The 23,178-nt window shown below is 43.8% G+C and overlaps 6 protein-coding genes across 6 annotated transcripts; 2 read left to right on the forward strand and 4 right to left on the reverse strand.

Annotated features, from left to right (window-relative positions):
* Positions 1–288: 288 nt before the first annotated feature.
* On the reverse strand, positions 289–7,050 carry BCIN_02g05480 (hypothetical protein). The gene is made up of 4 exons (XM_024691390.1): positions 5,505–7,050; positions 4,744–5,375; positions 1,325–4,688; positions 289–1,251 (listed from the first exon to the last, which is right to left on the reverse strand). Exons 1-4 carry the CDS (start codon positions 5,719–5,721, stop codon positions 602–604), a joined length of 4,863 nt encoding a protein of 1,620 aa, XP_024547161.1. The 5' UTR covers positions 5,722–7,050; the 3' UTR covers positions 289–601.
* Positions 7,051–7,460: 410 nt separating this feature from the next.
* BCIN_02g05490 (hypothetical protein) lies at positions 7,461–10,585 on the forward strand. The gene is made up of 5 exons (XM_024691391.1): positions 7,461–8,166; positions 8,515–8,827; positions 9,001–9,352; positions 9,432–9,887; positions 9,947–10,585. Exons 1-5 carry the CDS (start codon positions 7,998–8,000, stop codon positions 10,391–10,393), a joined length of 1,737 nt encoding a protein of 578 aa, XP_024547162.1. The 5' UTR covers positions 7,461–7,997; the 3' UTR covers positions 10,394–10,585.
* Positions 10,586–10,761: 176 nt separating this feature from the next.
* Positions 10,762–12,843, reverse strand: BCIN_02g05500 (hypothetical protein). Its single transcript, XM_001552695.2, has 4 exons — positions 11,924–12,843; positions 11,603–11,779; positions 11,473–11,560; positions 10,762–11,419 (listed from the first exon to the last, which is right to left on the reverse strand). The coding sequence occupies exons 1-4, from the start codon at positions 12,622–12,624 to the stop codon at positions 11,024–11,026; spliced, it is 1,362 nt and encodes a 453-aa protein (XP_001552745.1). The 5' UTR covers positions 12,625–12,843; the 3' UTR covers positions 10,762–11,023.
* Positions 12,844–13,423: 580 nt separating this feature from the next.
* On the forward strand, positions 13,424–17,807 carry BCIN_02g05510 (hypothetical protein). The gene is made up of 2 exons (XM_024691392.1): positions 13,424–13,704; positions 13,823–17,807. Exons 1-2 carry the CDS (start codon positions 13,608–13,610, stop codon positions 17,467–17,469), a joined length of 3,744 nt encoding a protein of 1,247 aa, XP_024547163.1. The 5' UTR covers positions 13,424–13,607; the 3' UTR covers positions 17,470–17,807.
* A 16-nt stretch (positions 17,808–17,823) lies between these two features.
* Positions 17,824–20,558, reverse strand: BCIN_02g05520 (hypothetical protein). The gene is made up of 3 exons (XM_024691393.1): positions 20,129–20,558; positions 19,149–20,026; positions 17,824–19,079 (listed from the first exon to the last, which is right to left on the reverse strand). The coding sequence occupies exons 2-3, from the start codon at positions 19,349–19,351 to the stop codon at positions 18,239–18,241; spliced, it is 1,044 nt and encodes a 347-aa protein (XP_024547164.1). The 5' UTR covers positions 19,352–20,026; positions 20,129–20,558; the 3' UTR covers positions 17,824–18,238.
* Positions 20,559–20,642: 84 nt separating this feature from the next.
* On the reverse strand, positions 20,643–23,172 carry BCIN_02g05530 (hypothetical protein). The gene is made up of 3 exons (XM_024691394.1): positions 22,677–23,172; positions 21,805–22,535; positions 20,643–21,731 (listed from the first exon to the last, which is right to left on the reverse strand). Exons 1-2 carry the CDS (start codon positions 23,094–23,096, stop codon positions 21,999–22,001), a joined length of 957 nt encoding a protein of 318 aa, XP_024547165.1. The 5' UTR covers positions 23,097–23,172; the 3' UTR covers positions 20,643–21,731; positions 21,805–21,998.
* Between the last annotated feature and the right edge of the window lie 6 nt (positions 23,173–23,178).

The raw sequence follows: 23,178 nt of genomic DNA on the forward strand, positions 1-23,178 counted from the left end.
ATTTCCAGAGGTATCGAATTCGAAACAACTGCACATCCTATTGTGAGTATATACCCCGAATGTATACATTCAACTAAAATCTTACATATACATCAAGTGGTAGATTTTCATTTTTCTTGACCGACCTTCGATATCGTGCGTGTCTCTTGACTTATTACTATCATGTCCTCCCCAACTTCCTCCCTACGGTTGAATCTGAACTCCTCATTACTACATCCTGTTCCGCATCTCTAACATCCCCGACGTCTGGACTACCTTCATCTTCCACTACTTCACACTATCATCGGATGTTCGATTTATTTCATTAATACAACACACTTAAAATACACTAATCGACACATCATCCTACTCTCAGCTCTAACCATTCTCTTATCCCTCATATCCTCTCCCTCGCTGCGACAATCTTGACTATCATCTTATTCATATAAATCCCACTGCTAAAACCCAGTATATACACAATAATAAACACGATTTCCCAGTCCCCGATATCTAGAAATATCTCGCAGAGAATTCTGATCTCCAATTCCGTTCCTTATCCTAATTTCCAATCCATAGCCAACTAATCTCCTATTTCTACCCCATTCCATTCCATTCAATCCCGTCAATACCGATCGTATTTCTCCGTACTAATCATAACATGCTTTCTCCTACCTCCCTTTTTCACCTCTTCTCCATCCTCACCCCTCTCCCTAGTTCTCATCCTCCTAGCCCTCGGTTCCTCAAACCATCCTTCCTTCCTCCAATCAATTTTCTCCAATATCCTCTCCACCCCGCTCTCCTGATCCCTCCTTCCCCTCACACCTCTCACATCCCTTGCCACAAACCCCTCAAACACTCTCCTCCGTGTATCTCTTCCTCTCCTCTTAACACCCACCCTCACACTCGCATCCCTCAAAAATGGCGCTCCGAGCACTGTCCCCAGCCCTTCTTTCTCTGCCCTTGCACCTTCCAGTAGCCAAGACCTCATCCATTCTTTCCTCCTGTAAACTTCTGGGCTTTCTCGAACAAATGGTTTATATCTATCTAACCATTTGATTCCTTCCGCATACAATATTCCCTGACTATCTTCTAGTACCATTTGTTTTTTATATCGCTGCAGTGTGTGCGATTTAAGTCTAAAATGCTTTCGAAGAAGCTGTTCGCGCCGACGATAGCTAACTAATTTGTGTTTATGAGATAGAGAATTTTTGTGGTGAGAGCGTTTGCTAAATATGCGGGAGGGATTAATACTGCTGAGGAGAGTGGCTAAAGCTGTTTGAAGGAGAGAGTTGTCAGTATACATTCCTCAAGCCCAATGAATAAAAAGAAAAAGAAAACTACTTACCACCAGTTCTTTGTTGCCTACCAATCGTCCCATCTTTCGACTTGCCAGATACGGATTTCTCCTTCCCCTCTTTCTTAGAAAGTATAGAAACGGGTACTTTAGGCAATTTGCCCTGCAGATCGTGCAAATTAGGAGCCGTGGCGTTCTTTCCTACAAATATCGCACTAATATTCGCTCCCGCATTCATAAAAAGCTTTCCTAATTTCCCAGAGCTTGGTGTCATGGGAGCTTGTAAGATCTGTTCGTCATCATCCGCAAACGATGCTGCCTTTGATAGCTTTGATGTTGTTTTTTTGAGTTGCAAGGGATTAGACTCATTGGACTCATTAGACGAAATCGTATCAACAGAAGGAACTCTTTGTTTCATCAATTGTTGAGATGGGATTTGAGCCTTTGCATGTTCGAGCTTGAGATGATGTTCATGTTCCAATGCAATATCGAGATCAGTTTCCCAGCCGCCAAAACTCATTTGCTTTTTGAGAGGTGGGGGAATAAATCCGTAAACTTTGTTTGCGGGAGAGATAGGACTTGGATTTGATATTGCGGAAGACTTTCCAGCTGTGTTAACTCGGACCACTGGCTTCGCTTCTATGGTAAATTCTTTTATGGTTGGGGTTTTGGCAGCTTCAGCCGGAAAGTAGAGTGATTGCGAGTCGTCATCCTGATTAATAAGAAGTCTATTAGGCGGGACAGGAAATCTGTATGGCTCTCTACAAGCAGTGGCTGTATGGGCCGAATATGCCGTGCAATTTTGCTGTGAACCATCAAATATGCCTCCCATATCTTGAGATTTAGATATCGGAGCCGATTTTGTAGATTTATCTTTCTCTTTTCCGCCACCTCTACGAGGAAATAAGCTCAAGCTCTTTTGCTTCTTCAATATTGCTCGTTTTGGAAGATCCACGGCATCTTCTGGTAGCTCTTTTCTTCTACGAGGAAATACACCCAGACTCTTCTGCTTCTTCAGTATCTGTGTAGGCAATGGTGGTGTTGGAAAATCAACGCAAGAATCTTTCGGAGTAACAGGGTATGAATGAGAAAAAGCAGTAGTTGAATGTGTATTCGGTATCGAAATACCAAGTGCATTATCACCGCATTTGTTATCAGAGGATTTAGAACTTTCAGATGATTTCCTTGGGGTCTTTGAACATTCGGATGATTTTCTCGGAGTTTTCGGACTTGTGTTTTCATGGCATATCTCGCTGTCTTCAAATCTGACAGACTTTAAACTCTCAAACGATTTCCTACAGATGATGGTAGCCAGACTACTCTTCTTCCTTAATCTGGGTTGAAACACTGCACAAGGCTCATATGGACTAGCCAAGAATGAAAGATCGGCAGTGCGAGACATTTGTGGTAGCGAAATATTTCCAACAACTGAATTTATCAAATTTTCCCCCGTAACGAAACTCATGTTCTTGGTCGCACGATCTGATATAGTTGTGCCCTGGAGATCTTTATTAGGCCTCATCTCTGTGAGTTTCTCGGGCTTTTGTTGAGTTTCCATACGTGGAGGTGGAGTATCGGGATTCAATGTTGACTGTTTAGGAGATTTTGTACCAGAAAGTGATGTATTTTGTGTTTGAGTTTCAACGGAAGAATTATGCAATGCAGTTCTACGAAGTTGAATTCCAGGAGTTGGTGTAATAGGACTTTCCTGTCTCAATGATAGCGGCGATTTTGGGACTGAAGAGAGTGAACTTGGGTTTTGCGTCTCCGCATCGGTAGCACCAGGTAGCGGCCTTTTACGAAGCTTAATCCTAGGAGCCGTGATTGCTGAAGTGGTTTGAGGTAGAGGAAAAGTATGTTCACGGTTGGCAGGGTGTATTTCTAACTCCAAATCTGTAGTGAAATCGCGCAATGGTGTTTTACGCAGTTGAAGTTTCCGAGATGCGCCTATGACTGGGGTAACCTGCTGCGAAATCAGTGGAGAAACAGCCATTGGAGGCGAGCCACTCAAGGCCCGGCCCCTGAGACCACCGGAAGTGCCGCACGGTTTCTGTTTATGAAGCTGAGGCCTTTGGGTGCTTTCTGAAATAAATGCCTTCGGAGCTGAAGGATATCCGGGCAACTCTCGTAAATCCAAGGCTTGGTAAGCTTTGATTGCATCTGAATTATTCTTCAAGACATGCTCAATTTGTTTCATTGGATTGATTCCAATCGAAGAGCCTTGTTGCGAAATGTGTGTTGAAGAGCCAGCCCGCAAAGTTTCAAATGAAGTCGCGCCGCTATCTTTGTACATTCTGCGAGATTTTACTTTTGTGGAAGCAGCACTCGAAGTCCTTGCTCGTGAAGATGAACTTGGAACTCCATTTGGAAAAGATGCTCTTCTTTCCATTGGGGCTTCTGGACGACACAAAACTCGCAGAAGTTTCTCATCTTCAGATACCCTTTGTGATCGAAGCTGATACTTTGGATTAGGAGGACCCCTGGACCACGGATCAGGATACGATGTCATATGGAGCGTCGACATTTTTGGTTGATCTTTTAATGGAACCCAAGATTGAAAGCTGCTATGATGCGCCGCTTCAGAGAGTTGTTCTGTGAACCGAGTGTTTACTCGAAGTCTCGATTGCTGTTTGTGCACCGATTCTCTCCCATCTCCATTTGATGACCTTGAGCTTGAGAAACTCTGCCCATTCGGAATATTAGGAGTTATAACTACTGAGCAGGGCGTTCTTGGTGCATTCATTGGTATGGTGTGATATTCCTGACGGTACTCATGTTGGCGTTTTGGAGATGCCAACCGTTTTCGGCTGTGTACTTTTGCCTCAGACCTGTCAGACTTTTGAGATTCGTTTGTTGAGTTTGAGGTAGCTGAGCTTGATGTATCTTTCCTGCTGTTCATTCCGTCTCTTGTGCTCTGTGGACGATACAGGGAGGCTGGCTTTTCTGAATCGAAAGCAGTATTCTTTGATGTGACTGATTGTTCGTTCTGGTCACTTTGGCGTTCAGTGCGAGCTGATGTAGATGAGGATGCGGTTGTGCTTCTAGAGCGTGTAGATCGTATACTGTATGCAACTGCAGCGCTTCTCTTGAAGAACATGATGTCGTGTATAGCATTAGATTGCTCGATCATCTTACTAGCTAGCTCAATATAGTCTCTCAAGTTATCTCGAGTATCAACCCAATTGTGCCTACATGCAGGGTTCTTTAAAAGGGTTTCGAAATCTTTCAAAGCTCCGGTACCTTCATGAGTCACATGGATGATGAGATTATAGAACTTAGCTCGATGGTTTCGTAATTTGTCGCGATCGATGCGATCATTTGGTAGATCTCGAATGCATGGTGGATATAAGGTATTGAGCATGGCGAGAGCATTCGGCTTATAAAAGGGATGAGCTTTGAGTTCATGAAGCATTGTCTAGCAAATGACGGGTCAGCATGACCGATGGTCTTCAAGAAGCATATTCGCATACCCAGATTCGGAGATCAACAAAGCAACTAGCATAGAAGCCTTCGATGAGTGTCTCTTGAGCTTGAATATCTTCCACCCATCTTTTGGCATCAGGATCAGCACTCAGAACTCTTCTCCAATTGTGCTTGTCAATTTTTAAACGCAAGGCAACTTCTCTAAGAGCCTCTCGTCTTCGACATTCAAGATCTTGGAGATAGTCAATGCCTGTGAGAGCCTGATCAAAATCCACCTGGTCTTCATCCTTTGTAAATACCTTATCCAAACACCACTTTCTGATGAAATCAGGTGGCAGTCCTCTACTCGCTTTTCTGCCATCTGCAAACTCTGATTCAAAATTTATATCAAGAAGAGATTCATTTGATGGATCCATAAAAGGATCATAAGCAGCATGGTTTCGAATTGTTGATTTAATGTTTTCGTCCTTGACATCGTCGGGCTTGCTTGGTTTGTCCTCTTGAGTATCTTCGGCTTCGACGATTTCATCCTCCGTAACACTTCTAGAGTTATTGGTTGTGTCTTTCTTATTCTCTGGCTTTGATTTTTCCAGTGAGATTAGGAAGTGTATAATAGCTGTTCCTTTTGGTTCATACTGCCACCATTTGTGTGCTTCCTTTAATGTTGGCACCCGATGCCCTAAACATTTAATCAAGTCAGCTCTTGTTCTAAGAGACGAGGTCGGAATGCGTCCCGACCCAATGCGACCCGACCGACAATGGGTCAACAGTGGGAAGAGGGGAAAGGTTCGAACAAGTGTTCACATACCTGCATTAAAGGAGAACATTATTTTCAAAGGAAGTTGGGAGGATAGATGACACTCTAATACATGGTTGATGATCCATGGAATTCGATCTGTGTATTTATCAATGGTGGTTGTGATGGGAAAGTTATCGATCAAATCGCTTGAAGTTGAAGATAAGGAAGACCTAGTAGATGAGACCCCATCCTGCCAGGAAGCACTCGAAAATGAATTTCTCGCCATATCATGGAGATAACAATCTTTAAACTCCCTCCAATCAATGAACAATATGACTGATAGTGAATAAATTTTCTCATTGAATATTTTTTGGGAATGACAACACTAATGGCAGGGCGAAAGATGTGACAAGCTCTACTGAATGTGCTTTAGCAAAAGAGCTACAGATCTTCTTTCATTTTTGTCTTCAACTCTGAACATAGAGGTAGTTTTTGTAAACTTTCCAGATACTCATTCAGCAAGTATGCATCAGACGATACAGCAGTATTGTTGGAAGTCCTCCAATTGTATGCCTATGATAGTCTGGGAGAGTGCAATGAAAGCAGCGGAGGTTTGAGAGAAGACTCTTGATGATACCATGTGGAAGAGGGTTTGGATTTAAGATATTCAGCTATTACCTTCCCTTCTTGATACCTCTATATTGACACTCGTCGTTGACTCGGTACCCACATTTGATGTTGGCATCCGCATGGCAAACGGGGAACAGCAAGGTATCCTAGCTAGTAGGTGATCCGGAGGCGGAGAATTTGATATGTGATGGAACGCCCTAACTAGCACTTAGAATTGGAAGAGATATATCATCCCACCCGCCATTCGTCTGACCGGAAAGAAAAGCAATAGATCATATATGTGCCTATGATCCGCTGCTTTGAGAGATCCATGCTCAATAAAGGTTCCTGTTCGAGATCTTTACAGCATCGTCTTATCGTTTCTGGCAGCTGAATAGCAATCAATTCCAAGGGGTTCTGAGTTGCACAAAGCCAGAGGGCACCCATATATGGCGTTGGCTGCATATTTCACATGATTATGCATTTTGGCGTGCAGATCAAGTCGTTCAAAAGTATCCCAACGAAGATGGTTTACTCCCCAACATTGTTTATGCATGGTTCGAAGGTAGAAGCAGTCAATATATTGGCCATTGAAAGTGGTCGAGTATGACGGGTATCCCGCACGTCTTGCATCGGAAATATAATTAGCTTCCATGTCGGGATTTCTTCCCCCATCACAACACAACATGGCTTTGAACAGTCGACGACGTAAGGCCTGGTAGGTACAGTTCGAAAATCACATCAAACAAAAGGGGAATAGACTGTAGGATGCATGCAGCAAAGATGATGTCTAGAATGTTAATTGCCGTCACTAGTAATGCGAGTGTCCTTTTCTAGAAGCATGTAGAAGGAGGCAGTGTGAAGTACTCTTGATGTTTACAGGTATATGTGAAATTCTTCGAAGATCTAGGACAATCATCGTACCGTGAACAACGTTCTGTGATAGCTGGCCGTATGGATGAAGATTTGACGATGGTGTTGTAAGGTTAAGTGGTTAATGTTGTGCAATGACAAGGGAGGGAATGAAGGGTCACCGTACACGAAAAATTGGGCCTAACTTTATTAGTCCGCTAGCTACTAGACGAGGATCAGCATTCCCATGAATTTTATAATTATTGTCATATATGGTCGTATATTGTCATATACTGCCATACATGATCGTTTATTATTAGATTGATCTCGGCCGTCATCTAACTCCTTTCGATTACGTTTCTGCACTTTGAGCTTGTCTATAACTCTGCAGAATTAAGCCTCTCGAGGGCTTGCAATTGGGAGTAGATGAACGTTACCAGTCTTGGGGATCATGTATGAACCGGCAGTGAAGTCGCACCAGAATGTTTGCAGCGAATAGAACATCATAATTGAATGCGAACTTGTATTGACATGCACAGCTGCAGTGATCCGACCGTGTCCCGTGAGAAGAAGCAGTTTTGGAGAGCTTCTTACCAAAAAAGAATAGACTCCCTAGTAACCATCATCAGCTCACCACGCAGTAACGTCACCCGGGGTTCTGTGTACTTTTGGTATCTAATTATAGGAGTCCACGGAAAACCCAAGCAAACTCAATTCCATCATACCGGTATGAACCTAAGAGATCTCAAGTTGAGACGAATCCCAAGTGCCTCGTCCTTCGTGCTTCGTACTTCGTGAATATCACTTGTTTCAGAATCCAATCACAACTTGATTAGCCTTTAATTTACCATAGCTCACGCTCTCACGCCGCCAAGCAGATTACGAACGAACGTCAAACTTTGACCATATTCACCAAGATCCAGCAACCTTACCCCTACTAAACAACAAACACAACACCAAAACCAAAAGCACATAGAAATGATTTCTGATGATAATAACCAATCGACACAACTTCCTTGACGCTTCTCTTCCACTTCAGGCTTCCCACACATACATCCGACCAAGGCTAGAGAAAGAAAAGGGGAAAAGGAAAGGTTAGCGATGCAACCCTCAGTCATTCAAAGAGCCGTGGTCCGAAGAACCATACGCGCCTCTACAACGCGCCATTGGTTACAAACACGACAGCCCATCATCACACAATCACAACTACGATACCTCTCGACAGAATCGGCTTCAGAACATAATTCAAATGGCTTCAATTCAGAAAAGCGTGAGTTTGTCCCTTTTTTGAATTCTCACTCCTTGCCCTGTAGCTTGGCATTCAATTACTTGTCCGACTCGCTCCTTTTCATCGGAAGCTGGGTTTTCAATGGGGATGTCTCAGTTTATCTATAGCCCATAGCTATCAACATTGTACAAGCTATGTAAAATGCTTCAAATAGATTAATCGGATGATACCGAGCTAGAAAGATGGCAGACATGCATATCAATGGGTTGGCACTTTTAGTGCGTGCTACCATATCTTCACACGTGAAATCCACGTGCTCCTGGCAACGTGTACTTCTTGCTTTTTTTGTTCAATCGTTCTCGAAGGATATCAATCTGACAATATGCATAGGTAATCCCGAGACTGAATCATCCAACAATCAATATCGGAAAAGTCGAAATGATTACTCGTCACATGATGAGCCTTTCAATGCTAAGACTAAAATGCTCGACGCTGCATTGACAGCCTTTGCATCTATCGTTGTGCTGGGAACAGGATTTGCCTTGGGAGGTTACCTCTATCATAGGTTCTACAAATGGATGGTTATTCATAAGATGGAAATTGCCTTCAAGCCGGGTGATCCAGTTCTAGACCTTGCCGCAACCACGAAACAGATGCCAAAGAGGTATGCAGTTGATGATGATGATGATGATGATGAACATTGGTTCGTACACAAGTTCTGCTGCTTTTAACACTCATTTTTGTTTCTGACCTGGAATCCCATTTTTTTCTTTTCCTCAGACTTCCTCTTTTCTCCTTCGCTCAGCTTTTGTTCTTCATTTTCTTCCAAGATTTGTGTCTGGCATGTTAGACATTACTAACTCCGATTAATCACAGGATACACCGCGCAGAGCAAGAGAAAATAGACAAAATAGTGCACGGCGAAGATCGTGGACACTATCATCTACTGATCGGAGAAAAAGGTGTAGGAAAATCCAGTATGTTGCTCGAGGCCATGCAGAAAATTGATGGTGAGGGTGTGAGTATGTTTGAAGCACATGCCGACCCTGAGATTTTCAGAGTACGTTTAGGAAAGGCCCTCAATTTTGAATTCAATGAGGATTACATCGGATCATACTTTTCTGAAAGAGGGCCAAGAGATAGTACAGCGCTATTGGATATTGAAAGAGCGATGAACAAATTGGAGAAGGTTGCACTGAAGAGACGAAGTACTGGTCGTGGACCTTTGGTAAGTTTTTATATCTTCCCTATCTGAAAATACTGGCCGGGATGTGCTCTGGATGTTGTTCGGATACTTACGATCTTAGATCGTCATTATAAATGCGATACACCTTCTCCGAGATGACGAGAATGGCAAAGACCTGCTTGAACTGCTACAACAACGTGCTGAACAATGGGCCGCTTCCAACTTAGTCACCATGGTTTTCAACAGTGATGACTATTGGGTTTACGAAAGACTAAAGTTACTCGCAACCCGCATGGAAGTTACTACCATTCCAGATCTTCCACGCAGCCTGGCTGTGTCTGCCCTCCAAAGATATCGCCAAAAATACTATGCCGAAACTCCTTCATCCGAAATCTTAAACGAGGTCTACAACCGCGTAGGCGGTCGTCTCACATTCTTGAATCGAGTTGCCAAATCCTCGGACATGCTCGAAACATGCAACAACATCATCGATACCGAACGACGCTGGTTCCTAAACCAATGTTGGATCCTCGGTATGGAAATGGACGACGACGTAATGGACCAACAGAAATACGCCGTAAGTATCTTCCCTCTCCCTCTCCCCCTTCCCCTCACACTCACACTCACATCCCCCAGTCCGCAGCCATGGTCCTAGCGCAAGCGCTCGTCGCCGCCGAAAAAGACACCCCCACCTACATCGACGACGGCTCGCACAATATCCCGGAAATCCCCCTCCACAAGGCCCGGCAGATTATGACGCGCGCAGATTTCATCCAGCAATACGATCACGTGAATCTCTTCACCATCACCTCGAAAGCAATGGTCCGCGCCGACTCGGTACCCATGCAACAAGCTTTCCGCAGTATCTGCGCCGAAGAGGGATTCCAGAAACATCTCGAAGCCACCTTGCAGCGAATCGACGACATCGAGAGTTTGGGCAGAACGAGGGAGATTGTGGCGAAGGATTTGGTGCTTGGGGGTAAGTATAAGATTACGATGAGTGATGGGGAGAAGAGGGGAACAAAGGTTACGGAAGTTGTGTTGGAGACACCGGAGGAAGAAGATGATGGTGGTGATTCGTAGATTGGGGGATTGCGGCTAAGGCTTGGTGGAGCAATGTCTGTATGATCGTGATATTTTTTGTATATTTAGAAGGTTATAGAGTGGGAATGAATCAGATAGGTTATTGATGTTTAATCGAAATCATATCATAACTATCTGATCTAGACGATTTCCGCGAGCTAATAATTTGTTTGAAATTTTAGAATTTATACATACATACACACATACACAAACTATAAAACTATTTCGTAATCTTACCTTACAACTCAAAACGCAATATCTTCTTCACCTGTCCTACCCTAGCTTTACATTACGATAATAGATCGCGAAATTATAGAATTGTAGAATAATAATGGGGTTTTGGGATCGGGAGAGGCGGGCAGAAGAATTGTTATTGTATGTATGTATGGATAGGTCTTAGGAAGAACTAATCTATAATTGAGATGTAGAAACTTCTCTTTGTACTTTTATCTCGAGATTTACTTAATTTGTACAGATACTGGAAGTTTTGAAAAGGAAAAAAGCAAAAAGAAAAATAAAGATACACGTGAAACATGATTGTGAGGAAGCTGCATACTCAATAGAATATATTTTGGGACAAATATATAATTGCTTTCTCCGCGTTATATTAAATGAGCAACTCAACGCGTATTACGATCTTCCACTCAAACCATTTACCTCCACATCCCCCCCTCCATTCCGCATCCTCACATTACGAATCCACTCAATCGCCTCCAAAAGATGCGGCACAAATTTCTGCGGCTTTTCCGTCGCTGGAAAATGTCCAATGTCAGGCATAGCCTTGTGTTTCGCGCCTGGAATCTTGTCACAAGTTGCTTGAGCCACGGTAGGTGTATTGCTCCAATCGTAATCGCCAGTCAGCATGAAAACTGGACATTTTTTGGTATCGATGCTGGAGACTCTGGCGCGGCCGTCGAAACCGCCAAAGTAGAAGTCGAGGTCGCCGTGGAAGATTCCGTAGGCGGATGCGCTGTACATGTGCCAGATGAGTTGTTTGTTGGCGAGAGGAGTGGTTGGTGACATCATCTGTGGGTGTGTGTTAGTTTTGGACTTGGGGAGGAGGTAGGCTGAGTTATTACGCCGTATACCCATTCTGGGTTGAAGAGCGATTGGTTGACGTAGGGTGACTGGTCGTTGAATTGACGATCCATGTTGAGATACTCGCAGCTGTGATTGTTAGTTATGTCTTTGTGTGGATGGGAATCTTACCCTTGGAGTGGAATTGTTCCACCGGCACCAACTTCGTCAGCTCTAGTTGCTACAGCCAGACATACTTGACCGGCCATGGATGCCCCGCATATTATGGGTTTGTTCAATTTTAGTTTCTTGACTATTGCGGTGATAGCACCAACATAAGTGTCTTCAGTGTTTGTATAGTCACCAGGACTAGAGGATTTCATGTCAGTAATTTTTCTATCTATGCAGAGTAACGTCAAACTTGTGGTGTTGTATCAAGTTCAATAATACACGATAGGACCTCTAATATTCCCAACAACAAAAAGTATATTTCAAAGTACCATGTGTACTTACCAGTGATTTGGAGGAGGGTAGCTCTTCCCGTGACCTGGTAGATCAAAAGCTATCATATTGCATTCCTCACGCATGACGTTATGATTCATAACCCCATGATATTGCCGACCGTCTGCACCGGCAGTGTGGAGGAAAACTATGTCTTGTTTCCCAGAACCGCTTTGTTCGTAGAAAACCTTGCACCTTCCCCATGTTGGGATGTCCAAGTATACATAACGACCAATGACATGATCCTCGTCGACTTCAGGTTCTTCATCTAATTTCATCGGCCCGCAATATGCATCATGAAGGACTTCAAGAACTCGTCTCCAGATATGAGTATGCTGAGTGAAAGATATTTGATCTCCTTGAATCTCGATATCTTTTTGCTTGATGTTCATCCCAAACATACCCCAATAGCTTTGAAAGGGAGCTACTGGGATAGGTTGAAAGAATTGCTCCCAATGCTTAAGTGATGCTAATAGTATGAACGAAGCCTCCTGGGCCGTACCAACTCTCGCCTGGCATTTACCGTTATCTATGACAACAATGATGATATCGTTTGAGGTTGATGTACCAATTCCAAAGGTAATTTGATGAAGAATCGCTGGAGTCTTTACAAAAGCATTATATTGAGGGTCTTTGTTAATCAGCTCGTCAAAGACTGGAAGAGTTGAATGAAGTTGATCCGATAGATCAGTCCAACGAGAAGAGGAAGCCATCCTGAAGGATCACTTATTGTATGAGTGAAAAGAGTGAATTGAAATAGAATTGTCATTTAAAGCAATGGGACAATGCTTGATGGAAGGGTAATATATACTTGACTTGATCTGCATAATTAAAACATATTGGTGGGAGTGACACCTACCCCGCACCAAGAACATGTCACCAACACACTCGTACAACCTGGCAATAAAAATAAAATGCTTTTCCAGCCAGACAATCTAGAGTGTGCATTGAAGCTAGAGAGTGTTGAGTAGTAGATGCACACAAGGAGTAGTTAGTGGACCTGACTTAGGACAAGAGATTCCCCAACTGGGGTTCATTGAGATCCACGCTGTGCTGTGTTGACCTTCTGCATACAACTCATGAATAGTATCCAAAATAGTTTCTTCTCTTGGTACTTTGAACATGATATTTTGTTTGTCTTGGGAAGTGACATGCAGTTCAGTGGACCCTAGGATGAATGCATTTGTTGTTCGCTCTTGTCCTACACTCAGAGCACCAGCATTGCACCGTGATTCTCAGCCCTTGAATGCCGGTACCTGTGAATGGTACAGACAATGGCTGTCATGTATGATATATCTACCCAGGCGTACCAAAGACCATGAAGAGGAGAAGTGAGAATGAGGTTCGACAGATGTAAGTGAAGTGAGCATCTTGTCCTGGATGCTCTCCGCCCCAATCTTGCCCAGAGGATCCGAAGTTTAACCTGCATGACTAATCACATAAACACACAAATAGGTCCGAGCTGGAGCTTTACGTACCGGATCCTCACTGATCCTCACGTTTCTAGCGGCCGCTAGATCTAAATTCCCAAAAAATAAAATCATTAAGTTACTCCAATCCGTAAGTCAATAACAGTACGCGCCAAAGTTGATTCATGTCAATCCTTCAGACACGACCCCTCCTTTCTACCTACTGCCATTGAAGACTCCTTCAACAAAGTGCTCAGAACGATTCAAAGTAACATGAATCACAAAGCATGTTAAGCTGGGCCAAAGGATTATTCTCTTCGCAGCTGGAACCCGAGAATTTAGAAGAGGATCCGATAAGTGATCAAGCTGATAAGATAACTCAAGGTAGATCAAACTTTTTTATTATTTGCTTCTGGGAAACCTGAGATTGTTGCACATCTCTTCAATTGTACTTGACATAATTGTTCTGGCGCAGAAAACTGACCGTCACTTCCTAATCCAGAATCCGAAACAACTCTATCTCTCCTGAGTAGAGATTTAGTCATGGACAATTCTCGAGAACCTGCAAGTGACCAACTTGCTGGCGTAGATGACCACGCTGGTACCAGTACAAAAAAGCACAAGAAAGATAAGAAAAAGAATAGGAACACGAGTATGGGTGGATCAGCAAGTGTTCTACAGAGAGAATATCAGATTGCTGGCATTCAAGAAGGCCCAGAAGATGTCGGCGCGTCAGAACGAAATCCAGCTACTTCACCTACACCCGCCTCGGAATTGAGCGCAAAAAAGGAAAAGCGGAGACGACAAAAGTCGAACCAGAACGCTCATACGGAGGATGCAGGTGGACAAGAGGCAAGCCCAGAAGCTTACCCATCTGGACAAGTTGACCAGCCAGAACTCCGTACAGAAGAATTGACTGAGTTGGGCAACATTCAACAACCAAAATCGAAACAAAAGCGCAAACATCGAAAGTCTCACCAAGAGGAATCGCAGATTAGCTACGAAGACTATGTCCCAAATGAGCCGGTTGACGCAGCACAATTGGAAGATACAAAACATCAAGAACCCGAAGACGAGATAACGACCACAGATTCAGCATTGAAAAAGAAAAATCGTCGCAAGAACCACAAATCCAGTACATCACATTCGGCACCACCAGGTGAAGAGGAAACTCTCCAACAGATAGAAACTGAAGTTGAAGCGGACTGGGCCCATGCAAACGAAAAATCGAAGAAAAAGAAAAAGACAAAGTTGGAGAAGACTGTTGCATCAGAAGTTGCACAAGGGGCTGAAGAAGCTCGCGATAAAAATCAGTTTCCGCCCTCATTCAACGAAGTCCCTCTAGAAGATGCTTTGAAAAACCATTTCGGAGACGAATCTGACCTTTCAAAGTCGAACACTGGCAAGAGAGATCAAACACGAGAAATCATAAAGGAAACTGGTAGCCAGGTCCAGGGCACCAAAAATCATGCTTCAGACAAACCTATACCCACAAAGTCAAAGCCCAAGAAATCTGTCGCTAAACCAAAGACTCCGAAAGTCAATCGAACGGAAGCTGGCGACGCAAACTCGGCTGCTCTCCTAAATCAATTCATTTCTGCCGGTAAGAATCGTCGCGTGGAACCAGAATCAGCTGTTCCATCTGCAAAGGCTCTTGGGAAGAGACCAGCTGTTGATGAACAAGCTGAGCACCAATCGAAGAAAAGAAAACAAATTGATTCGGATTCCAGAAATGGTGACATTCGCTCAATGTTTTCAGATGATGCTCAAAATGGAGGCTCAACTGTGACTGCATCAAAGACTAAGCCAAAGATAAGACAACTTGCATCGAATGTTGATGTGGCCATTTCATCACCTGCAGTAAGAACAAGTCGTTCCGGAAATGAAGAAATGGCAGGCTGGACAGCTTCTGATAGAAGGTCGGCATCTGCTGGGAATGCTCAAGACTCCTCGGATGATAACTCTGTGTACGAGGAACAGTCAGTGGATGCATCAATCACTCGTCGAAAGCGGTATTTGCCTGTCGATGAGCCTTCTCTGCTGGCAATGGAAACACCCAAATCGGGCAAAAAGCCAAAGCAAAATCGGGCAACATCAGACAAACCGAGTAACAAAAAATCAGTCAAGGCCAAAAAAGATCCTTCGAGCGGGGCTAAACCGAAGCGCAGCAGAAGTCAATCTGTCACCAGACCAAGGGATGGAAACGGTAGACTCAATGGCGACGAGACAAGGAGAATCGCAGACGCCGTGGAGTTGTATCGTGTCGACAATGACCTGGAACAGCATGCTCTCAATACCATCATCCAGAACAATGCTCTTAACGATGGAAAGAAATTTTGGGATTTCATGACAGAGGAAGTACCTGATGTTGCCAAGCGAAACCTCCAAAGTTGGTGTAGGAGAAACTTTCACAACTATGCAGCACGAGGTGTCTGGACTGCCGAGCAAGATGAAGAATTGATGGAACTCTTCAAGACAATGCCCAAAAAGTGGTCTCTCATCGGTGCTCAGCTTAATCGTTTGCCTGATGATTGTCGTGATCGTTGGAGAAATTACTTATCCGTCACAAATTTGGAACTTGGTCCGTGGAAACTTGAGGAGGAGCATCAGCTCAAGGATGCTGTCAAAAAGTGTATCGACCTCGTTCGCGAAGATAAACGTCGAGAGGGACTGCTCACACCCGAGGAGGAAAATGATGATACTTATCACGAACACGACATAAGCTGGATGAAAGTCAGTGAGCTCATGGATCTTTCCAGGAGTCATCTTCAGTGCTATCGAAAGTGGAAGTCTATTAAAAATCGAGAACACGCTACTACAGATGACCTTGTCGCGGAACGTATTGTAATCAGCAATAGCTGGAAAAACCTCAAAAGTTATCAGGAAGCAACCAAGACTCTGGCTGGAGAGAAGTTACAATTTTTAAAAGCTATTCGCGATAGTAAAGCAGGAGCGGAGAGCAAAATTGATTGGAGGGCAATTGATGAAAAGCTCGATCGAAATCACGATGCTATGGAAATGAGAATCTGTCTCCGTGGCTTAGTACATAATATTACAACCCATGCCAATAAGACTCTTCAAGAGAATGTTCAGTTGCTCATCGAAGCATACGAGCAATCTGCACCTCATGAACCCGAAGGTTATGTTGACTTACCTTTCGAATCGACTGGCCTCAAGAAGAGAACCAGGAAATCAAAAACCAGCGCTCTATTTGAGAACAATCCCGATCTTTATGATGTTGGTGGTAGTGGTTCTAAGGCCAAGATGAGACATCGCATGCTTAAAACGGATGAATCACAAGGAGGCCACAATTCTGCAGGCAACCAGGAGAGCGAGCAATCTTCTGATTCTGTTCAAGTTCCTGATTCAGCAAAGAAGTCCAAGCGCGCAGCCCCTGTCAAGAAACCAACCAAATCATTTGCATTGAGCACTGAAAGGGTAGTGGATAGCGATGTCGAAAACGACAACGATGATGGAGTACCAACTAGTGCGCAAAAGCCTCGATCTGAAGACGAAACCGATGATGAAGATGTTCCAAAACCACGATCAAAGACAAAGCAGGCTACACACAAGAAGAAAACTCAAGTGGCAGTCAAAACAAAGATTGTCGAAGAGAGCAGCGATGATGAGCCAGAACGCCAGCCAGAGTCTTATTCCAACTCAGATTCTGAGGATGCTGAAATGGCTGATGCACATTATGATTTGAATGACAAATATCCTAGTAATGAAACTTCTCAATCTACTCAATTCCACCTCGGCAGCAGCGACTTTTATGGTAACAAGAAGAACAAGCATTCCATTAGCCGTGAGCCGGAAGACATAACCGTCGATGATTCCGTTCATAACCATGCCCCTGTCGACTCTGATGAAGATTTCGAAATGCAAGACCCAGATGAGCTACAAGTTCCTGCTACACCAGAGCACGAATTACAAGAGGGATATAGTGAGTTGCGAGAAGAGAGTGCAGACCTCGATGAGTCTGGCCAAATTTACCAAAATGGTCTAGGCGATGCAGAGAGTGATGCAGAGAGTATCATGGACGACATGTCAGATATTCCAGCCAAAGTCATCAAGAAGAGGGCACCTGGTATTAATGACGAGGGAGGTGTATATTTTGGCAAAGAGTCGAGCGTCGACCTCGATCAATAAATAAAAAAAGGCGAGATGATCAGCAAGAAGAAAGATGCGCACGCTTCCACAGTTTATCGGTTGCTTACTTGTTAGCTTATAAGCGGAGGATACCCGGAGAAAAGAAATTTGCCATTTGGAGGAGTTAAGGGTGTGTAAGGGCTATGATATTGTACACTTTTCAATTGAACAAGTTAGCGCGTTTCAAGGAACATGAAAGTTAGGTAGTTTGCGAGCACATGTTAATAGAATGCGAGCGAGCATACAAATCTGAGATGTAGCAGTCTTAGAAGACTAATTGCAAAGTTATAACATTGAACATACAGTATCATAGATAGCATAATACCAATGGTAAAACATAAACCTCTCTAGCAGTGGTGATTACATTTCATTTTCAATCTCTCAATACGACGAACTTTTCTAAAATACCTAGGTATATAAGTAAACTATCAAAATTTATAACACCGAGCCGACCCTGTCCTGTTGGTCCTTATTTCAGAGCGTCTGATACACAATGGATTTTTGCAATTTGCCCTCCCCACTGCCCGGCCAGATCTTCCCATCGTTTTGGGAGTAAAATCGTGTCTTGACCACCGAATATACATCTATCTTCCACGTGTGTAGTTGTGGAGATATGCATACATACACACATCAATCATCAAATTATCCACCGTGTTGGAAATACATCAAATCGTTATACATCGTACAATCTCATAACCCTATCACACCATACCATCCCATTCCACTCCACTCCACTCCATTCTCCATCCCATCAAAACTTCTACATATCCTAACACCCGTCTGCTTTTTCATCGGATGACGATGACGACGATGCAGACGAAGTATCAAACTCACTCTCGGGGTATGCATCGAGGTGAGCTCGAGCAGCATCTTGCTCGTAATCCCTCTCTTCTATATCTGGGATTTGAAACATGGATGGGTTGGTCTGCTGGGAAGACTGGTCTCTATGCGTCTGTGTGTTCGTGTAGATATCGGTTGTTTTGTTTTCTCCATTTGCGGTAGTGGTGTTCTGTGGGGGTTTGTGGTGGGTGCTTTCGTCTGGTGATGATGATGATGATGAGGAGGAGGAGGAGGAGGAGAAGGATGAGGATGAGGATGATTGTTTGCTCAGGGGGGGATGATGTGGGTCTGGACCTGAGTTTGAATTATCATGAAGTTTGGATTTGGGTTGGGATTTGGGCTCTCTGGGTATGTTAATATCGTCGTCTTTGAAGAACCCGATGTTTTGGAAATAGTTGGTGAGATGATCATCTCGAATTCTCAGATCGGGAAAAAGGTCGATGAGCTCGAGGCTGTGGAGAATGTGCGGGGTGCGTGGTGTGTGGGAGGATTGCGAGGGTGGTGGGGAGTATGGTGGATGAGCTAGTGGTGGCTTGTTTGTGTAGGTGTATGTGTAATGATATTCATCATCATCATCAACATCATCAACAACATCATCTGGATTGCTTTCCACATCCAAGTCGATATCATATCCGCATTCATTTCTCGAAGAGAAACGAAAGGGCTTTTCCACAACACCCGGTGAGGAGCGAGGAATCCCTGTTTCTGGGCTAGAGTGGCGCGAGGCTTCATGTGAGGCTTCGCTCTTGGGCGTTGTGGATGAAGAAGTACTGGGATGTGTTAGAACCTTGTAGTGTTGCTTTGAATTTGTAAGGCTGGATGGGCTCATAGGTACGTACACATGGTCTGTTGGGACATTGCTCGCTTGTGAAGAAGTAGGATCTATTTCTCTTGACGTGGAAGTACATTCGACATCTCCTTCTTCGGATATTGTTGTTTCGGTCATTGTTACCCAGCTGTTTTGATCGGGGGCGTTGAAGGGTTTAGAAGGATTGTTCGATAAATTGCTGGAGTTGTTGGAAGGGGAGGAGGAGTTGGGCATTTTAGAATGGGGATGGATTGGGTGGGTATCATTATCTGAAAACGGAGTTGATCTGTTGATGGGTCATGGATTTGGATAGAAGAATAAGCGTCTTACATTACAGCGATTAAAGTGTGGGACGGGATGCGCAGGAGACTTTATAGAACGAGGTTCTAGTATATATGATATCGGGCGACGAAGACAAGGAAAGCAAGAGAAACATCGCTAGGAGAGAATGGGGTCACAGAGGTAAGATTGTTGTGGTTTCGTATCTACATGATAGTTGTTCTGCGAGGCGAACGATGTACTCGGTGACGAAAAGGGAAATCAGATCTATATTGAGTCTGTATTGATCCATGACCGAGTATTCACATGTAAATATGTTCTCTGCCGTGATAATGTGTTATGAGCTAAGAGGCAAGCCTTCTTTCTAGAAGATTAAAAGAAGGAATCCTTCGGGGCAAGGGTACAAGGTACCCCAGATATCAACCATGTCGAAGAAATTCCAAGGACTGATAATCCGGTCTGGACCGCGAGATGTGAAAGAGAGAGCACTAACACCCCCTGGCTCACGTATTCTCATGCTCTCCTGCCTGTTTTTCGATATGCCTTGTACACCGTCAATCGCATCCCAATCCCAAAGTGTTCCCAAGATAATGTGCCTCACCACAACATCTTCGTATGCTGCACGAAATACTGTAGTAAGGTAAGCTCAGAACCCAATCTCACTGCACTTATACTCAGAACCCAATCTCGGAAATCATCTATTCCATCTCCCCCTTTCGCATCCCAACTTACCTCATATTCAAGCCCAGTATGAATCCGAAACACACTGCATGTATAAAGGAGTATAGCGACAATTTCTGACCTGATACTCGAGCAACAAATTGGACGATTTAATCCCTCATACAAACAGTCTCTCGTGTAAATGGTTAAAACAAAAGAGGCAGACGAAAGGGTTTAAATAAACCTGAAATTCAGATGAAACCCAAGATGTCGGTGTGAAAACATCGCCAATGTCCAATTGATACATGAGGCTGAAGGATGCAGGAGAGATATTAGGAAGCGGAAACAAGGAATACGGGGCGGGGACGGGAGAAGATGAGGCTGGCGAACGAGTGCCATTCGATGATGGGGGAAAATGAATGAAGATCATGGGGAGATGCAAATTGTGAGAAGGACAATGTGAGGGCGTTGGGGGAGGCTAGTGGCTGTGCCCAACTGTGGCGGCGGCACAGTAATCTAGCCAAGCCGGATAGAGGAAAGATGCATCACCCGTCGACATAAACACAGGGCATTAGGAGAATCGTGATGTGAGATCTAATGCATTATGAAGTCTATTAATCGTGTGTACGTTTCTCCAACATTTAATACAACAGAGCAAGGCGCAAAAACGCCTTGAAATCTCTCAAACGTACGATCCCACACGGCTAGCAACATCGGGAGTATTAAATTATCCCGAGTCCATGCCCTATTCTTTCTATTAAACATTGGGCGTTGTATGTGCCAGCACATATCAGAAGTGAGAAATTTGCCTGTATCCTCTGTTTTCGAATCCAAACCACCGTACCAAGTTCCGTCTAATCCTTATTGACCCATACCAAATCTATTCCCGCCATTAACCCCATGAATATCCCAGCCCGGTAAAGAAACAACTGCATTGAAGAGCGCAGCAACATCACCTCGATGTCGTTGAGTCTGTCTTTCCCCCATGCGAGTCAGAAGTCATGCTCCTACGTAGCATTTCTAATTGAACGTCCAGAAGACACGGAGATTCCGCAGAATCACACATAAAGGAGCCATTCTGAGGTGTCTTAGCCTTTCGTGCGCGGGTTTGTCGCTGCTTGTTCTCATGCTCCAAGGATTGCAATTGTTGTTCATATTCAGTAAGAGGATCCATAATATTGACAATGCAGATATTAATAAGGATTCGTGATCCTTTCGAAAAGTAATTGAGGGCGTGACTGATTGTGGCTAGAAAGAACTGATCTTGCACTTCTCAGAAGCTGCGGTGAGATCGAGTAGATTGCAGGAATTTGGTAGTTAGGAATTCTGAATTAATTGCCGGGATGAATTATGAACTCGATATGGATGGAGAGTTGAATGGAAAAGGACGTTTGAGGGTCATGCAGTGTGCTTGATATATTTGTTGGAATGGGATTATCCCGTATCTAAAAATAGATGTTGGGTGGATTCGAAACGAAGTCTTTTGATTCGCGATGCAAACAGAAGTGTATTGTTCTTGACTCGAAGGAATGTGACTGAATGTTCTAAGAACTTTCTAGGGATATTATCAACTAAATATATATCCTCATGATGGTCAAAGTTCATGTCTCGCCGATCTCTCCTAACTTTAGCGCCAATTTATCGTGGGATGCGATGAAGCATTCCTTTCACTCCTCTGTTTCGTCAATTAGCCGCTTGTCTCAAAATCTTTGCCGCATATAATTCTACTTCTGGGAACCAATACGTACCTACAATTATTGGAGTAGTCATGGTAGACTGTTGTATATCTAATTTAAAACTCGTAACAGATTTTGACCTGCCGTAAGTGGCGAAACTCCCATTGTTGTTCCAGAACCATTACCATCGTCTGAATTTAATAATTAAAAGGTCAAAATAGGACACACCTCTTAAGAATTTTAAAACAGAGCTTCCTGAGATTGTATCAAATGTTCTTTCTTCGGCGTGGCTTTGCATCTTCAATGACATCTTTTTCGCCAATTGCCACAGGCTCTATTTGTTCATCCATTGCATCGCCACCAACTACCCATGTCTTCATCACCTTCTTGACCTCCTGCAGCTTCTTCGCTTGCCCTTTGGCTTCTCCAACCCGTCTGATGTAGCCCATGTAAACTACCACCTCGGCAATGCCAACAAGGAGACTACCACTCATACTCAAAGCTAATCGGGCAGGTGTGCTCCACCATCTTGCAGCCATCCATAGTCCAAATGCACAAGCAATAATAGATACTATGACATTAAATATAACAGCAATTTGTCGATCGATGTCCGCATATGTAACGTCGTCATCCTCGGTGTTTCCTGCTTCTGGAAAGTTCGCAGTGAAAGCATGGGCGGCAGATGTAGACGGGAACCTTTGTGCAAACGTCTCCATGGGAGGTGGTGGATTTGTCATTCGTTCATATGCTCGAGCTTCTTCTTCGCGTCGAAGTCTTGCCATTAGAGCTTTGTATTCCGAAGTCTACAGATGATATAATGTTAGCTTAGATGCCGCTCGCACAACTCCGAGCATGTGCCATATGGAAGATATAGTGAATATCTTGATTAAGCCCATTCAGATATCAAATCGAATTGGCATCGGCAGATCTGAATTATAACTTACAGGCTCCGTCTTTGGTACAGGAGGTGAAACATAGACATGAGACCCTCGAAGCAAGAGCTCTAAAGTGAGCGGTGAAAGATTGTGTTTCCTTAAATTTCGAGATAGATCAATGATTTGACCATGAGATATAGGATTACCATCCTTAGGATCTGCTAACACCGGTTCCTGCGATACCTTTGCATTTTCTACCAGCTTTGCGACTTCCAAACTCGCTGTGGGCACATCCTGCTGGACTGCCAAGTTAGTCCGGCCATCTTCCTCAGCGACATCTGCATCCATCTTGTTGTCTTCTTTGATTCCTCTCTCCGCTTGCTGTTCACCAGGCAGCTGTGCCGGCTCATCATGAGAATGAGCATTTTCAAATGTATGGAGGATTTGTAATGCTTCAACTATATTCGGGGTCATAGTAAGGAGAACCATTTTCACATTCCATGAATGTATTGGGTATTTCACTTCAATCTCAGATGTTTGTGATGGCTCCAATATGGTTTCCCACTTTCCA

This window comes from Botrytis cinerea, chromosome 2 (genome assembly GCF_000143535.2).
Source record: "Botrytis cinerea B05.10 chromosome 2, complete sequence".
NCBI lineage: Eukaryota > Fungi > Ascomycota > Leotiomycetes > Helotiales > Sclerotiniaceae > Botrytis > Botrytis cinerea.

Excerpts from the sequence above, each read along its gene's own strand:
- BCIN_02g05480 (XM_024691390.1), bottom strand. The coding sequence starts at position 5,721 with ATGGCGAGAAATTCATTTTCGAGTGCTTCCTGGCAGGATGGGGTCTCA. Across the intron at positions 4,689-4,743 it reads TTGTTGATCTCCGAATCTGG|ACAATGCTTCATGAACTCAA; the intron begins GTATGCGAATAT and ends GTCATTTGCTAG. Across the intron at positions 1,252-1,324 it reads TAGGCAACAAAGAACTGGTG|CTTTAGCCACTCTCCTCAGC; the intron begins GTAAGTAGTTTT and ends TCCTTCAAACAG.
- BCIN_02g05490 (XM_024691391.1), top strand. The coding sequence starts at position 7,998 with ATGCAACCCTCAGTCATTCAAAGAGCCGTGGTCCGAAGAACCATACGC. Across the intron at positions 8,167-8,514 it reads TGGCTTCAATTCAGAAAAGC|GTAATCCCGAGACTGAATCA; the intron begins GTGAGTTTGTCC and ends CAATATGCATAG. Across the intron at positions 9,888-9,946 it reads TGGACCAACAGAAATACGCC|TCCGCAGCCATGGTCCTAGC; the intron begins GTAAGTATCTTC and ends CACATCCCCCAG.
- BCIN_02g05510 (XM_024691392.1), top strand. The coding sequence starts at position 13,608 with ATGTTAAGCTGGGCCAAAGGATTATTCTCTTCGCAGCTGGAACCCGAG. Across the intron at positions 13,705-13,822 it reads AGCTGATAAGATAACTCAAG|AATCCGAAACAACTCTATCT; the intron begins GTAGATCAAACT and ends TTCCTAATCCAG.
- BCIN_02g05520 (XM_024691393.1), bottom strand. The coding sequence starts at position 19,351 with ATGCCCAACTCCTCCTCCCCTTCCAACAACTCCAGCAATTTATCGAAC. Across the intron at positions 19,080-19,148 it reads AATGTCCCAACAGACCATGT|TACTTCTTCATCCACAACGC; the intron begins GTACGTACCTAT and ends AACACATCCCAG.
- BCIN_02g05500 (XM_001552695.2), bottom strand. The coding sequence starts at position 12,624 with ATGGCTTCCTCTTCTCGTTGGACTGATCTATCGGATCAACTTCATTCA. Across the intron at positions 11,561-11,602 it reads GGAACAATTCCACTCCAAGG|CTGCGAGTATCTCAACATGG; the intron begins GTAAGATTCCCA and ends TAACAATCACAG. Across the intron at positions 11,420-11,472 it reads ACCCAGAATGGGTATACGGC|ATGATGTCACCAACCACTCC; the intron begins GTAATAACTCAG and ends ACACACCCACAG.
- BCIN_02g05530 (XM_024691394.1), bottom strand. The coding sequence starts at position 23,096 with ATGGTTCTCCTTACTATGACCCCGAATATAGTTGAAGCATTACAAATC. Across the intron at positions 22,536-22,676 it reads CTGTACCAAAGACGGAGCCT|ACTTCGGAATACAAAGCTCT; the intron begins GTAAGTTATAAT and ends TATCATCTGTAG.